Source organism: Lutzomyia longipalpis, chromosome 3 (genome assembly GCF_024334085.1).
Source record: "Lutzomyia longipalpis isolate SR_M1_2022 chromosome 3, ASM2433408v1".
NCBI classification, from domain to species: domain Eukaryota; kingdom Metazoa; phylum Arthropoda; class Insecta; order Diptera; family Psychodidae; genus Lutzomyia; species Lutzomyia longipalpis.
In genome coordinates this window covers 27,167,245-27,180,741 of record NC_074709.1, presented here as the reverse complement: position 1 = coordinate 27,180,741, position 13,497 = coordinate 27,167,245, and the positions used below count along the sequence as shown (strand labels likewise).

The 13,497-nt window shown below is 38.8% G+C and overlaps 1 protein-coding gene across 3 annotated transcripts; it reads left to right on the top strand.

Moving 5' to 3' along the window:
* The first annotated feature begins 147 nt into the window (after positions 1-147).
* Positions 148-13,437, top strand: LOC129793472 (laminin subunit gamma-1). Of its 3 annotated transcripts, none has more exons than XM_055833543.1 (18): positions 150-708; positions 2,311-2,526; positions 4,269-4,402; positions 4,473-4,600; positions 5,290-5,407; positions 5,481-5,667; positions 5,750-5,924; positions 6,083-6,217; positions 7,279-8,123; positions 8,181-8,724; positions 9,215-9,412; positions 9,613-9,916; positions 10,133-10,403; positions 10,533-10,832; positions 10,897-11,450; positions 11,515-11,764; positions 12,376-12,763; positions 12,851-13,437. In XM_055833543.1, exons 2-18 carry the CDS (start codon positions 2,404-2,406, stop codon positions 13,060-13,062), a joined length of 4,866 nt encoding a protein of 1,621 aa, XP_055689518.1. In that variant the 5' UTR covers positions 150-708; positions 2,311-2,403; the 3' UTR covers positions 13,063-13,437. The 3 variants fall into 3 exon arrangements, with proteins under 3 accessions (XP_055689519.1, XP_055689518.1, XP_055689517.1); XM_055833542.1 differs by having other exon boundaries at positions 150-986; XM_055833544.1 differs by lacking the exons at positions 12,376-12,763; positions 12,851-13,437 and having other exon boundaries at positions 148-706; positions 11,515-12,308.
* The last annotated feature ends 60 nt before the right edge of the window (positions 13,438-13,497 follow it).

The window sequence follows — 13,497 nt, the reverse complement described above, 5'->3', positions numbered from 1 at the left end:
GTATGGAGAAAGAGAGGGAGAGAGAAATGATCGTGCGTATGATCACGCTTTCCGGTTTTCTGTGTAGTTGTTATGCGGGATGGAAGATAAGTCATTTGTAAGTAACAAATTTCTCAGTGATCCTCCATTGATCGCCGACTGACGATCACTGTGCAGCAATATCTCCAAAAAAAAACCGCGAAGATCGCAAGTGATCGAGAGGATCTAAGTGTGACTTATTGTTTCGCGAGAGAGATAAAGAATAGCGGAAGTTGTGGGTGAAATTGGAGGGATTTTGCTGATCATTTTCTCATCGGTTTTTGGGTGAACTTTAAACAAATTGTTTTCCTCCTCCAAGAAACGCTCAAAATCACGATTCTTGCCATCTTGAGGAGAGTGTGTGTGTGTGCTGTGATCCCACGATCTTTCAACACATCTAACATCGTGGAGCTCCTCTCTTTCTTTCTTTCTTGCCTTTTTCTTCGCGCTATGCGAGAGTCTCGACACGATTCTGTGAGCAGTTGCATTCGGGATTTCAAGTGATTTGGGTGGAAACTCCTGCACGTTTGCCTTCTGGTGGTGATCATTTTTTTTTGCTGGGCACACAGCCACACCAACTTCCCAGTGTGTGGATTTTAGGGAAGTCTCTCCGCGGCATTTGGATACATTTAGAGGAATAAAAAAAAAGTGAAGACACATCTAGAGCGGCTCCAGCGGAAGTTCAAAAGTGCAGTATTTTAGTGATCTTTATGTTTGATCCTCAAAGGATCTTCGTTTTTGTTTTTTTTTTTTAATTTTCCTTTAAGGAAAATCCAGTGTTGTGATAAAAAGTGGATTGAAAAAAAAGAAGATTTTCTCACACTTCCTTCAAAGAAAAACCTTAAGAAATAAGGGCAAAAAAAAACTCAAAGATCGACAATTAAGGGGAAAAATTTCTTGTGTGGGCTTTTCTTGCGCCAAGAATATCGCTCTGAGAGAACAAAAAAGTTTCTTATCACGCATATGTGGTCAGAGTTTTTTTTTCTTTTAAAACAAAAAAAAGGGAGATCGTCCCAGCAAAGTCTCAATGAAAAGAAATATTTCAGAGAAATTCTTTCTTCGTTTTTTTCTTTCTTATTATTCCTTCCTTCTACACATTATTCCCTCCTTGTGGTGATTTCTTTGGTGGGCTCGCGCAACACAACACCAAAAACGAGAAACACCAACACTTAAAGATCACTCAAACTCCTCTACTTCACTGACTGGAGTTTTTGCTGAGCTCCGCAAGAGTTATTTGTAATAAGTGTGCATACTGCAAGTACAATGCTCTCCCCGAAGGAATTAGAAAGACATATTGCTATATAAGAAATTTGTTAAAGATGATGGAAGTGAAAGATCATCCGTTCTTTTGTCTTTTCTTTTTTTTAAGGATCATTTGCATTCCTTGATATATTTATTGGTTTTCTTGGAATTTTTTAGAACGGATCGATCATCTACAGATTTTCAGAAAAATCTTCGATCTCAGAGATTTTTTTAGTATATTCCTTATATTTAATAATCTTTAGTGATTGTGATTCATCGATCATGAAAATAAATAAATTTTAAGAAAACTTTTAAATAATCAATCTTTTGAGCTTTTCAACCAAGCAGACATTTAACTTTTAAGGGAAAATGAATAATTTAAAAAAGAATCAAGAAAGAAGATCAGTGATCAAAGACTGATCTTCATCTTTGTAAGAAAAATATGTTTTTTTCTTAAAAAATGATCATTTGGAAATTTTATTTTTTTATAAATTTTAAGTGAAAAATTAAAAAGAAAAATAATTTGAGGAATAATAATGATCACAGATCTTCCAAATTTTAACGAGAAAGCAAAAGAAAATTCTATTTTATTAAAATTCTTCTGATCCTCCGGATCAAATCTCGCTGGAAAGTTAAAATAAATTCTTTAACAAAATCCTGACCCAATTTCTCAGAAGATCTTTCAAATTTTCTTCAAGTAATTGAACGATCTTCGAACGATCTTTAGTGATCATTCTTTAAAATCAAAATTTTCTCCTTCAAAGAAAAAAAAATTATCTCACCCAGAAAAATCTAATAAAATGTTTTGAAAAAAAAAATGTAACCGAGAAAGAGGCACCACAAGTGAAATTTTGTACTTTGTAAGACATGTTTCATGTGCCGTGGAGTAATTTGGAAGATGATCATCTGGTGGATGATCTAATTATAGCATCTCTCCACTATTTATTATTGTTATTGCTTCCCCGAGGAGGCCAGATTGTGCTGCATGAAGGGAGTGTGCGAGAATCTTCTTCATCTGACTCAAAACACTAATTTAATGTGTCTTGTCAGGCCCAAAATACAATCCAATGGAGAAGTGATCGCCGCGATCGCGTCTTGAGTCATAACTTGGATGTGTGAAAAGACCCTCGAAGAAGACAGATCATGAAGAATCTCGTGCTTTGTGCCATCATTTTTGTGTTGGCGGCTGCACACGTGGATGCCAGTACAGAAACAACCCACTACCTGCCGTCTGCTGAATGCTACGACCCCTATGGAAGACCTCAGGTAATGTTTATTCTTTTATTTTTTGCTTAAGTGATTCACCTGCTCTCACTCACACATTCCACCATTCCACCCCCTCTCTATTTGCGCGAGAGATCTTCTCTGCACAAAATTAAACTAAACACAGAAATAGATGAGATTTGTCTGGGGGAGCAATTAAATTTTGCTTAGGAGAGCACAGTGAAGAGCGTTGTTAATCGCACAACAACCGGAAGTTGGTATCATGGACAAACGACGTTTAGCTCTGAAACAATTTTTGATAAGAAAACCCCATAGTGTGGAGACCCATAACATCTCATTGACTAGAGCACAATTTTCATCTCAACTTTACTCACATTTCGCCTCGAGCCGCAATTTTGTGACTCTAAAAATGGACGTGGGGCTGGAAGGAAGGAATATTACCTACAGTTTCTCGCTGAAATTAATGCTAAAGGCAGCAGAAAATTTTGCATTGTGGCAAAAAAGGGATTTTTTGTGGAACTCAAAACACATAAACCAATCAATGAGTTGTTCAAATTGATCGGAAAAAATCAACCCTTGATCCATCTTTGATCATCATGGAAGCTTTTGAAGGGGATGAATTATGCTTTTAAATGAAGAAAAATATTAATGTAAAATATTTCTCTTTTAAAGACGTTTACATTATTTTTAGCAGGGAACTGTGCTAGGGAAGAAATTGCTATGAGGAATTGAAAAGAAAACATGTGGAAATCATTAAGTAATGTGTGAAGAAATAAGTATTTTGGAGAAATCAATATTTTGGACATAAGATTTTTCTTTTTAAGGAAAATTAAATAAAATATTCCTCAAAACTCTTAAAATCTTCAAAAAGGTTGTTTTGTTGCCATATAATCTCATCCTCTAGTCTGAAGAACTTCTAATCCGTTCTAATAAAAACTCTCTTCACAATTTTCTTTTCAATTTCTCCTAAATAATTTTTAACTTAAAATATTCTCCCCTTATCCTGCTAAGAAAAACCTTTTTATTCTTGCAATTAGCACAAAACTATTCTGTCCAAATTGCTGAACAAATAGTCAAACAACTTATAGAGAAAAAAAGAAGAAAATAAGTTGAGAAAGCTCCTCATTGAAAGTCATAAAAAAAGAGCCTCAACAGAGTGAGAGAAGAATATGTTTAGGACAATCAAACGCTTCATTGGACATGCTAATTATCGCAATTTGGCAGAAAAGTGATCCACAATGAGGGGAGCAATAAAAGAGCAACATCGTTGCTTTTTTCCCCGGCGATTTACGACACACTGTAAAAAGATATTTCCTCCACAAAAAGCGCACGAGAAGTGAGTGAAAATTACAACAAAAAATTCCAGCAAATCTTGAGAATTCTCGCACAGCAAATAGAGAAGATCTGGGTGCGAGCAGTTTGATTAAATTAATTGATTAGTGTTCCGCCGAAGACGACTTGCCAAGAAGAGCTCGCAATTTATGATCTGTTTGGGAGGGATTATTCAGCGAAAAAGCGACAAAGATGGAAAGTCTCTCGGCTTCTGTCTTTGCTGGTGGCTTCTCTTCTGCAGAAAAAAACAAATCGCCTATGAGCGGTGTTACGAAATACTTGGACTTTTATTGACTTCCACATAATTACTTGGGTACACAGCATAAATTGAATGATTTCTATTTACTTATGAAATCATCGGGCTTGGAATACAAATTTTTCAATGTCAAAATTTGCTTATTTTGCTCCTCACCTGACTTTTTTTTTCTTGCTCATTTGATTAAATTCTACAGAAATGTTACCCAGAATTTGAGAATGCCGCTTACGATCTACGAATAGATGCAACCAATACGTGTGGCGAGGAGCGGGATACGGATTTTTGCGTTCAAACAGGATATTCAAATAAGAAAAGTTGTGATACCTGCAGGTGAGCCAAAAGGAGTTCTAATTTCAAAGAAATTTGAGGTAATTCTGGGATTTTTTTGTATGAAATTCAGAGCAGGAGATCACAGTTCGAGATTCCTGACTGACATCCATGACCCGGATGATACAACATGGTGGCAATCGGAGACAATGTTTGAAGGAGTTCAGTACCCAAATCAGGTCAACCTCACGCTAAACTTGGGTAAGATTTCTCTGGAATTAATTTAAAACATTTAAAATTTCTCCTTAAAGATTGAAATTAAACATTTCAACAAGAATTTTAACCCTTTCGCTTTTTTTGGGTCATACGCTAACCCAAACGTGAAACATTTTATTTTTTCAATTATTTATGAATTTAATTGTTTTTCCAAATTATAAAAGCATCAAATTAACGCAAAAGAGGCTAAAGAAGACGTTCTGACTGAGAAAAGTTCTCTGAAAGCATTCATAGAATAAATATCGTAATAAAAAAGGTTTCAATGTTTTTATGTTTCACCTTGGACGTGAAAGGGTTAACGTATATCCATTATTATTGGTAATTTATTGCCCTTCAATTAAATTTTTAAACGAATCTTTGAAAGAATGAATTCTTTGAAAGGATTCTTGTTTTTTCCAAAGATTTTATTTTATTTTCAACGTAAAAGATGGTTTAATTTATGTGTAAAAAATTGTTTTTTTATCTTTTCAATAATCACAAAATATTCATGATATTGTAGAAATTCGCAGAATAAATGTGAAATTTTTTAAATATTCCGAATATTTGTTTTAATATTTACCGCTTATTTGTCCCCTTAATATTAACAGAATAATCCTTTTATTTAAAAAGAATTATTTAAAAAAAGCTCGAGAAGCTTTTTAAACAAAAATTTAATTTTTTAATTTCTCTTCCAGCGAAATCATTCGATATTACCTACATTCGAATTGTTTTCTACTCCCCTCGTCCGGAATCCTTTTCAATCTTCAAGAGAATCGTCCCGAATGGCCCATGGCTACCCTACCAGCACTACAGGTGAGCTCCTGACTTATCCTTTGTCTTTTACTTTAAAAAATTCTTAAAAAAATAACGAATTTTCATTCTTCAGTGCCACGTGTCGCGATACCTACGGCCTCCCGGACTCTGTGTCCGTGAAGAAAGGCGAGGATGAATCCCGGGCACTCTGTATGAGTGACTACAGTGACATTTCACCCCTCAGGGATGGCACAGTGGTCTTTGCTTCCCTCGATGGGCGTCCCAGTGCCATTAATTTTGAAAACAGCATTGAACTTCAGGTGAGTAGGAAGATTCCTTCAGCGCCTAAATCTCTTTTATTGCAAAAAAAATCTTTTTTGGGATCTTGTTCTCTTCTTCTAGAACTGGGTCACAGCTACAGACATCCGGATCACATTGGATCGTCTCAATACTTTCGGTGATGAAGTCTTTGGTGATGCGCAAGTGCTGAAATCCTACTTTTATGCCATTGCTGATATTGCCGTGGGTGCGAGGTGCAAATGCAATGGACACGCCAGCAAGTGTGTCACGAGTACAGGTAAAAATTCTTGCATGGGATTGAGCTTCAAATTCATTTAAAATTGATTTAATAAAAATCTCTTTGAAGAAACTTTTAAGATTTTCTTTTTTTTTTTAAGAAAAAAGACAAAATTGAGCTTTTTTTTGTACTAAAGGAGCTTTCTCTTGATTTTTCAGGATTAAATGGACAACGTACGCGGGTCTGTGAGTGCAAACACAACACAGATGGACCAGATTGCGAACGGTGCCTTCCGTACTTCAACGACGTCCCATGGGGCAGGGCAACAGCTAAGAATGTCAACGAATGCAAAGGTAAGTTCCAGTCGCAGTGCGATCTCCTGGCCGCGAAGACGCACAATGTGGCGTCACATACTCGTGATTGCGTGCACCGTGCGCTTCTCCCTCACCTTCTGGGACTACCGAAGCAATAAAATCTCCCACTACACCCCCTGGTACTACATAAATGGTAAAACAAGCAGAACAACCCCTTTGAACCTCACCCCCTGTTCATTTCCCCCCGTCTGAGAAGGCATCCCGTGAGAACCCCAAAAGTTCTCCATGAGTTTGGTGGCCAAGTTCAAAGAACTTCTTGCACCACACACACAGGGCGCAAAAGAGAAACCACAACACCAAATCGGGATGCAGAGGGTGCCCTTTTAAGGCAACTCGCACCTTCAATCTTGCCTTTCTCTCTCTGTGCACATCTTGGGGCTTAGCCGTGGAGCGCATTCCACAGTCCGTGTGGGGACAAAATTCACTTCATTGTTCTCTTCGAGGAATTTTTGGGAGTAAAAATGGAATATTTCGAAAGGATTTTGCGGATCTTTTGATAGTTCAGAAAAAGAAATAAAGCTAAAGAATTTGGCCTAATTTAACCAAAAAGATGGGGGAGAGGTTTAATTTTTTTTTTTTTAAGAATTTATTAGGAGGAATTTTGATGAATTTTTGAGAAGTGCGAGTGATTTAAAATCGTGATTTTGGGTTTAAAATTTGATCTTCAAGGATTTAGGCTGAGATTTAAAAAATTTTTAAGCTTTGAAAATAATTTTCAGGACAAGAAGATCAATTAAATTCTTATGAAAAATATTTTTCTTCTTTTTTTTTGTAAAAAAGATGTTCCAGAGTCTTTTGAAAATTTTTGACAGAATTTAACTCTTTTATGATCAGACATTGCGCCTTTAGTTTACTATTAAAAATAATTCAAATTCTAATAAAATTTAAAATTATTTTAAATACAGAAAGAAATAAAAATTCGTGAAAATAATATTTAAATGTTTGGATTAACGTTCAACCCAAAGAACGCCTAAAGAAATTCAAAAAAAAATCATAGATAAAAGGTTTTAAAATTGATATTTTCCTTAAAAAAAAAACAGAATGCAACTGCAATGGGTACTCGAATAAATGCTTCTTTGACCGCCACCTGTACAACCTTACTGGCCACGGTGGTCACTGCTTGGACTGTGCTGCCAATCGCGATGGTGCCAACTGCGAACGATGCAAGGAGAACTTCTACATGCGCGAAGACGGGTACTGCATCAACTGCGCCTGTGACACAGTTGGATCGCGATCACTTCAGTGCAACGCCGAGGGCAGGTGTCAGTGCAAACCAGGTGTAACGGGTGACAAGTGCGATCGCTGCGATGCTAACTATTACAACTTTGGACCACATGGGTGCCAACACTGTGGATGTGATCCCAAAGGATCCCTCGATAATACCCCATCGTGCGATCCCGTAACCGGTGCCTGCTTGTGCAAGGAGAACGTCGAAGGAAGACGTTGCCGGGAATGCAAGCCTGGGTTCTTCAACTTGGATCTTGACAATAAATTCGGATGCACACCGTGCTTCTGCTATGGGCACACTAGTGAATGTACAAGTGCCAATGGGTACTCCATTGTCTCCCTAACGTCCAACTTCAATAAGCATCTGGAGCGTTGGATGGCTGTTGATGAGCGGAGTTCTCTGGTTGATTTGAAGTACAACAAATTCAGCCAGAGTGTGGGGATCACAGCGCAGGGGCATGAATTTATCTACTTCTCAGCACCTGAACGTTTTCTCGGTGATCAGAGAGCTTCGTACAATCGCCTGTTGAAGTTCCGTCTGCAGATTATTGGGCAATCCGGACCAAATCCTTCCCCGCACGATGTTATCCTCGAAGGAGCAGGAACGAGTATTTCACTGCCAATTTTTGCTCAGGGGCATTACATGCCTGATCAACAGGTAATAATCTTTCAAAACTTTTGCATGCAAAGAAAGTTAAATTGATTTTCTCTGCAGGTTCGTGAGTACGCTTTCCGTCTTCATGAGCATCCAGAGTACTCCTGGCAACCAAGTCAATCTTCTCGTGGCTTCATGTCCATCCTGGCTAATTTGACAGCCATCAAAATCCGTGCTTCATACGCCATGCTCGGAGAAGCCTATTTGGACGACGTTGAACTCCAAACAGCCCACAGAGGAGCAGCAGGACGCGTTGCAACGTGGATTGAACAATGTACCTGCCCAAAGGCATATCTTGGGCAATTTTGTGAATCCTGCGCTCCTGGCTATCGACACTCTCCCGCTCTCGGGGGGCCCTTCATGCCGTGCATCCCGTGCGATTGCAACAAACACGCGGAGATTTGTGACTCAGAGACGGGAAGGTGTATTTGTCAGCACAATACAGCTGGAGATACGTGCGATCAATGCGCCAAGGGGTACTACGGAAGTGCCCTCGTGGGGACTCCATACGACTGCAAGAGATGCCCATGTCCTGACAATGGGGCCTGTATGCAAATGGCTGATGATTCAGTGATCTGCCTTGAGTGCCCAGTTGGATACTTTGGTGAGCTTTCCTTCTTGATTTTTTTTTGAGTTTTTTATTCAAAAGTTTTCATAAGAAAAATGAATATTTTTCTGGGAAATTAGGCGAAAGAATTAGCTCAAGTTAAGCTTGTAAAATCTCCATTCAATAATCTTATGATAATCTTCATGATTATCTAATAATCCTTAACTGGTTAATGCACTTTGGTTAAAGACTTCTTAATCTATTATTACGATTATTACGCTTTTTCTTTAAGAATTTCCACCAAAAAAATCTTTATTTGATTTTGATAAAATAATTCACATTTCTCACCTGCTTTGTATTCTAAACTTACACACAACAAAAGAAAAAGTATTTAACCCCTCCTCTGTTATCACTCCTTCACATTCACACTTCACATTCCTCTTTGCCAATTATGTAGATAAGAGCTTCACGAACAATCGTAATGTGTGTTGTTGAGGCATACATAGAAAGAATGAAAAATTCATTTTACAAAAATGTTTCATTTAAGGTCCCCGCTGTGAATCTTGCTCCGATGGATACTTTGGGGATCCAACTGGCCTACACGGGCAGGTGCAGTTCTGCCAACCATGCGACTGCAATGGGAATGTGGATCCCAACGCCGTGGGGAACTGCAACAGAACAACGGGAGAATGCCTCAAATGTATTCACAACACTGCCGGTCCGCACTGTGATCAATGTCTTCCAGGTGAGTGATTGGCAGTGAAGCCAAAAATCTATTTTTTAGTTTCAAGTGGTTAGGCCATGAAGGTGGTTTGGTGTGTGGGTATTCTGTGGCTCATAACTTCATGCGTAACTGCTGAATTGTGTCCAAAAGGCACGACAAAGACGTTACTCTAGCACAATCTTATAGTCTTAAATGTATTTTATTTTTTCCTGATCTTTAAGGTCACTTTGGGGATCCTTTTGCACTGCCACATGGTAACTGTAAGCAATGTTCCTGCTACCCACCTGGTACTGAACAAACCGACGATGGGATCTCAATGTGTGACTCCGTAACTGGAAACTGCCGCTGTAAACCCTACGTTGTTGGTAGGAATTGCAATGAATGCCAAAATGGTTACTTCAACATTGTCTCCGGGAATGGATGTGAGAGCTGCAATTGTGACCCAGTTGGCAGCTACAGTACAGGCACAAATACAACATGTGATCGTTTCACTGGTCAGTGTACCTGTAAGCCCGGAGTTGTTGGGTAAGTCCCAATTCTCTTCTCTTCTGTGTTATCAGGGATTGATAAAAGTAATTCAGGTGGAGTTGAGTTTGAGAATAAAGGTCTTGACATTAATTACTCCTCGTCAGTTTATGTGTGTGCTGTCAAGCAATAAATTTGTGGGATCAATGAGGACACTAGAGAAGCACAAAAAACGCCTTGAAAACATTTAAAAATTAATTCGATATTTTCTTAAAGCCTGAGATGCGATCAATGTGCTTCCTACCACTACGGCTTTTCGGATGAGGGATGCCTCCCATGTGATTGTGACCAGAGTGGCTCAAAGAGCTTCCAGTGCGATGAAACAGGACAGTGCCCGTGCAACGACAACGTGGAAGGACGTCGATGTGATCGATGCAAGGAGAACAAGTACGATCGTCATCAAGGATGTCTGGATTGTCCATTCTGTTACAATCTCGTTCAGAATGCAGCCAATGAGCATCGTGAGAAGCTCTACGGACTCAAGAAGGTAAGAAAAATGTTTTTTTTTCTTTAATCTTATGAATATTCTGCAATTTTTCTTTCAATATTCCGTAAATATTTTATTTATTCTGCTTCTTAATATTCGCTTTAAACTTGCAATCAATGATTCTTCCAGTTGCTGGATGAGATTGCTTCGAAGCCAACGGTGATAGATGATGCAGAATTCAGCTACAAACTCAAAGCTGTGCAGGAGAAGATCGATATCCTGGCGGAGGATGCAAAAGCAGGAGCTGGTGGAGGTGAGCACACACTGAGAGAGAGGCTGAATGACTTCCACGACAGATTGGAAGCAATCCGAGGGGTTTTGGATAAGGCAGGAGGACTACTTGATAAATCCCGCGATGAAGCAGAAGTTGCCACGAGGAATTTCAAGGATACCGAGCACATAATCGTTGAGGCTAGAGAACGTTTAGCTGTGAGTTTTTTCTAGAGTCTCTAAGCTAGAGCAGCAGCAGTTATAATTGTTTTTTCCTTTGTAGTCTGCCCTGGAAATCCTTCAGACGGATGGAGCTAAAGCTTTGGCAGCTGCTAAAGATCGTTCAGATCAATTTGGTTCACAATCAGAGCAAATCAGTGCAATTTCCCGTGAAGCACGTGCCCGGGCTGATGAGTACGAGGCAAAGGCAAACTACAACCGCGAGATTGCAGATGAAGCAAATGGGAATGCAACTGAGGCGTACAACCTAGCACGTGATTCCATGGCCTTACTGCAGAACATTAGCAATGAATTGAAGACAAACGTTAAGGCGGAAGTTTTCTTCTCAAAGGACACCGTGGACACAGCTCTCAATAGAACGGGAGACATTCAGAAGGAAGCTGAAGAAGCCTACGAGGAAGCTCTCTCGCTATTCGCCACAGTTAATTCCCAATCCCCTCCAGAGGTTAACATTGAGAAGATCAAGAAGCAAGCTAATAAGAACAATGAGGAAGCCCGAAAGATTGAGGAGCAACTCAAAGAAATGCGAAATGTTAACGATAAACTTCTCATTGAGCTCAATGAGAACAATGACAAAGCCAGGAATCTTATTGAAACGTAGGAGTTTTCTTAAAGCTTTTTTTCCTTTGCAGATTTTGATCTTTCTTCGTATGTTTTTTAGAGCTGATGAGCAAAAGTACCATGCAATGCAACTGCTTGAGGAAGTTAAGCATTCCAATGAGATGGCCAAGGAAGCTGTAGCACAGGGTGATGGAACACTCAAGGAAGCCAATCATACGTACAACACTCTGGCTGGATTCCAATCGGAAGTAGACGCTTCATCGGCTAATGCCAAGGCTGCCCTTCAGACTGTTCCGGCGATTGAAAAAGAAATTCGGGAAGCTGAACAAATGGTTGCTAATGCCGAAGCGGTGAGTTTGGAGCAATTTTGCAAAGTTTTCTGAACAATTTTTGGAAGCTTTTTTGGAGTCTATTTAAGCTTTTCTTGAGTGTTAAAAGTATTTAAAAAGAAATTCAAAAGAAGTTTAAAAAAAACATTTTTTATAGAGAAGTTTCAGAAAGCTCCAAAGAAGCTTAAAAATTCAAAAGTTTAGAAGTCAGAAAGTTGCGCAAAACAAGGCCGCAAAGTTCAAAAACTCTGAGACTCTTCTTAAAGCTTATTTTAATCTTTATTTTTAGCTTCTTTTGATCTTTTTCCTGGGCTTCTATTTTGATTTCTTTTGAATTTATTTTAAAGCTTCTAAAAGCTTCTTTCTAAGTTTCTCTTTAACTTATTTTTGAACCTTTTTTCAACATATTTTAATTTCATTTTTAAATTTCTTTTCGATCTGTCTTTGAAACTATTTTTGGAGCTTTAAAATTGAGTTTAATCTCGGGTCCCGTCTTTTGATCAGAAGATTCTGCTTTTGGTCAGAAAATTCTGCTTTTGATCAGGAGAATGTTCCAATTCGAAGAGGAATGTTCCATTTTGTTAGAAAAATCTGCCATTTTTATCAGGAAAATTAATCTCTCCCTTCTTCAGGCCCTCACTGGTGCTCATTCCAATGCAAATGGAGCCCGAGACAATGCCCAAAAAGCAAAGGAAAAGTACGCCGAGCAGGCTTCAAAGGATGCCGATGAGATCCTGCGGAAGGCAAATGACACCAAATTCGAAGCAAGAAAACTCCGCGGGGAAGCTGATCAGCTCAATGGGCGTGTCATTGTGACGGACAATAGGATCGGATCGTTGGAGGAGCTGGCAAAGAAGGATGACAATATAACGATTGAATCGAAAAAGAGCGTGGGGCAGGCAAAGACGAACGCCGAGGAGGCTCAGAAGCAAGTTCAGAGTGCAATGGACAAAGTTAAATCCATCATGGATGAACTCAACAACCTCAAAGACATAAATGTTAAGGATCTCGATGCTTTGGGTGAGGATTAGTTTGTTTTTTTCTTTAAAAAGAAGGACTAGAGCGGATTTTAATGAGGATTTTTCTTTTAATTTGTGGTGAAAACAGAGAAGAGACTGGAGGATGCTGAAAGAGATCTCCGAGAGGCAAATCTGGGGAAACGCATGGAGAACTTGAGTGAATACAAGAACTACCACAATCAACTGATCAAGGAGTACCAATCCCAGGTGACCCTCCTCGAGGCTGAGGTCACCAACATTAAAGCCATCTCGGACGCCCTACCCGAAGGGTGCTTCAAGCGTACCCGCCTCGAGCCATAGAGAGTCTTCTGTACAAACGAAAAAGAGCGCGAAATTTTAGTTAAAAAGAAATTGCTTCCAGATGAAAAAAAAACTATCAGCTATATCCAGTCACTAACGTACTCTTCTTATATACATAGTTCCACTGCCACGGAAATGATTACGCGGCATTTTCCGCTTCAATTCGTATTACGCGTTTTTTTTAAAAGCCATTTATGTCTCTTTTATTCAATAGATGAAAAATTCTCATTCTCGATTACAAATGTCTTCTACCAAAGAAAATTTTTCCTTAGCGAGAAACAAGAGAGAGAGAGAGGATGAAAATGTAATAATTTTTGTAATAACATTCTCTAAATCTTAAATAAAGTTTTACCTTAAAAAATAATCAAAAAAAAAGTTTGATCTTTAGTTGTTTTGTAGCTGGATTTAAGTAGTTTGTTGGACTCTTCAGAAGGG

Excerpts from the sequence above, each read along its gene's own strand:
- LOC129793472 (XM_055833543.1), top strand. The coding sequence starts at position 2,404 with ATGAAGAATCTCGTGCTTTGTGCCATCATTTTTGTGTTGGCGGCTGCA. Across the intron at positions 4,601-5,289 it reads CAACCTCACGCTAAACTTGG|CGAAATCATTCGATATTACC; the intron begins GTAAGATTTCTC and ends TTTCTCTTCCAG. Across the intron at positions 5,668-5,749 it reads AAAACAGCATTGAACTTCAG|AACTGGGTCACAGCTACAGA; the intron begins GTGAGTAGGAAG and ends CTCTTCTTCTAG.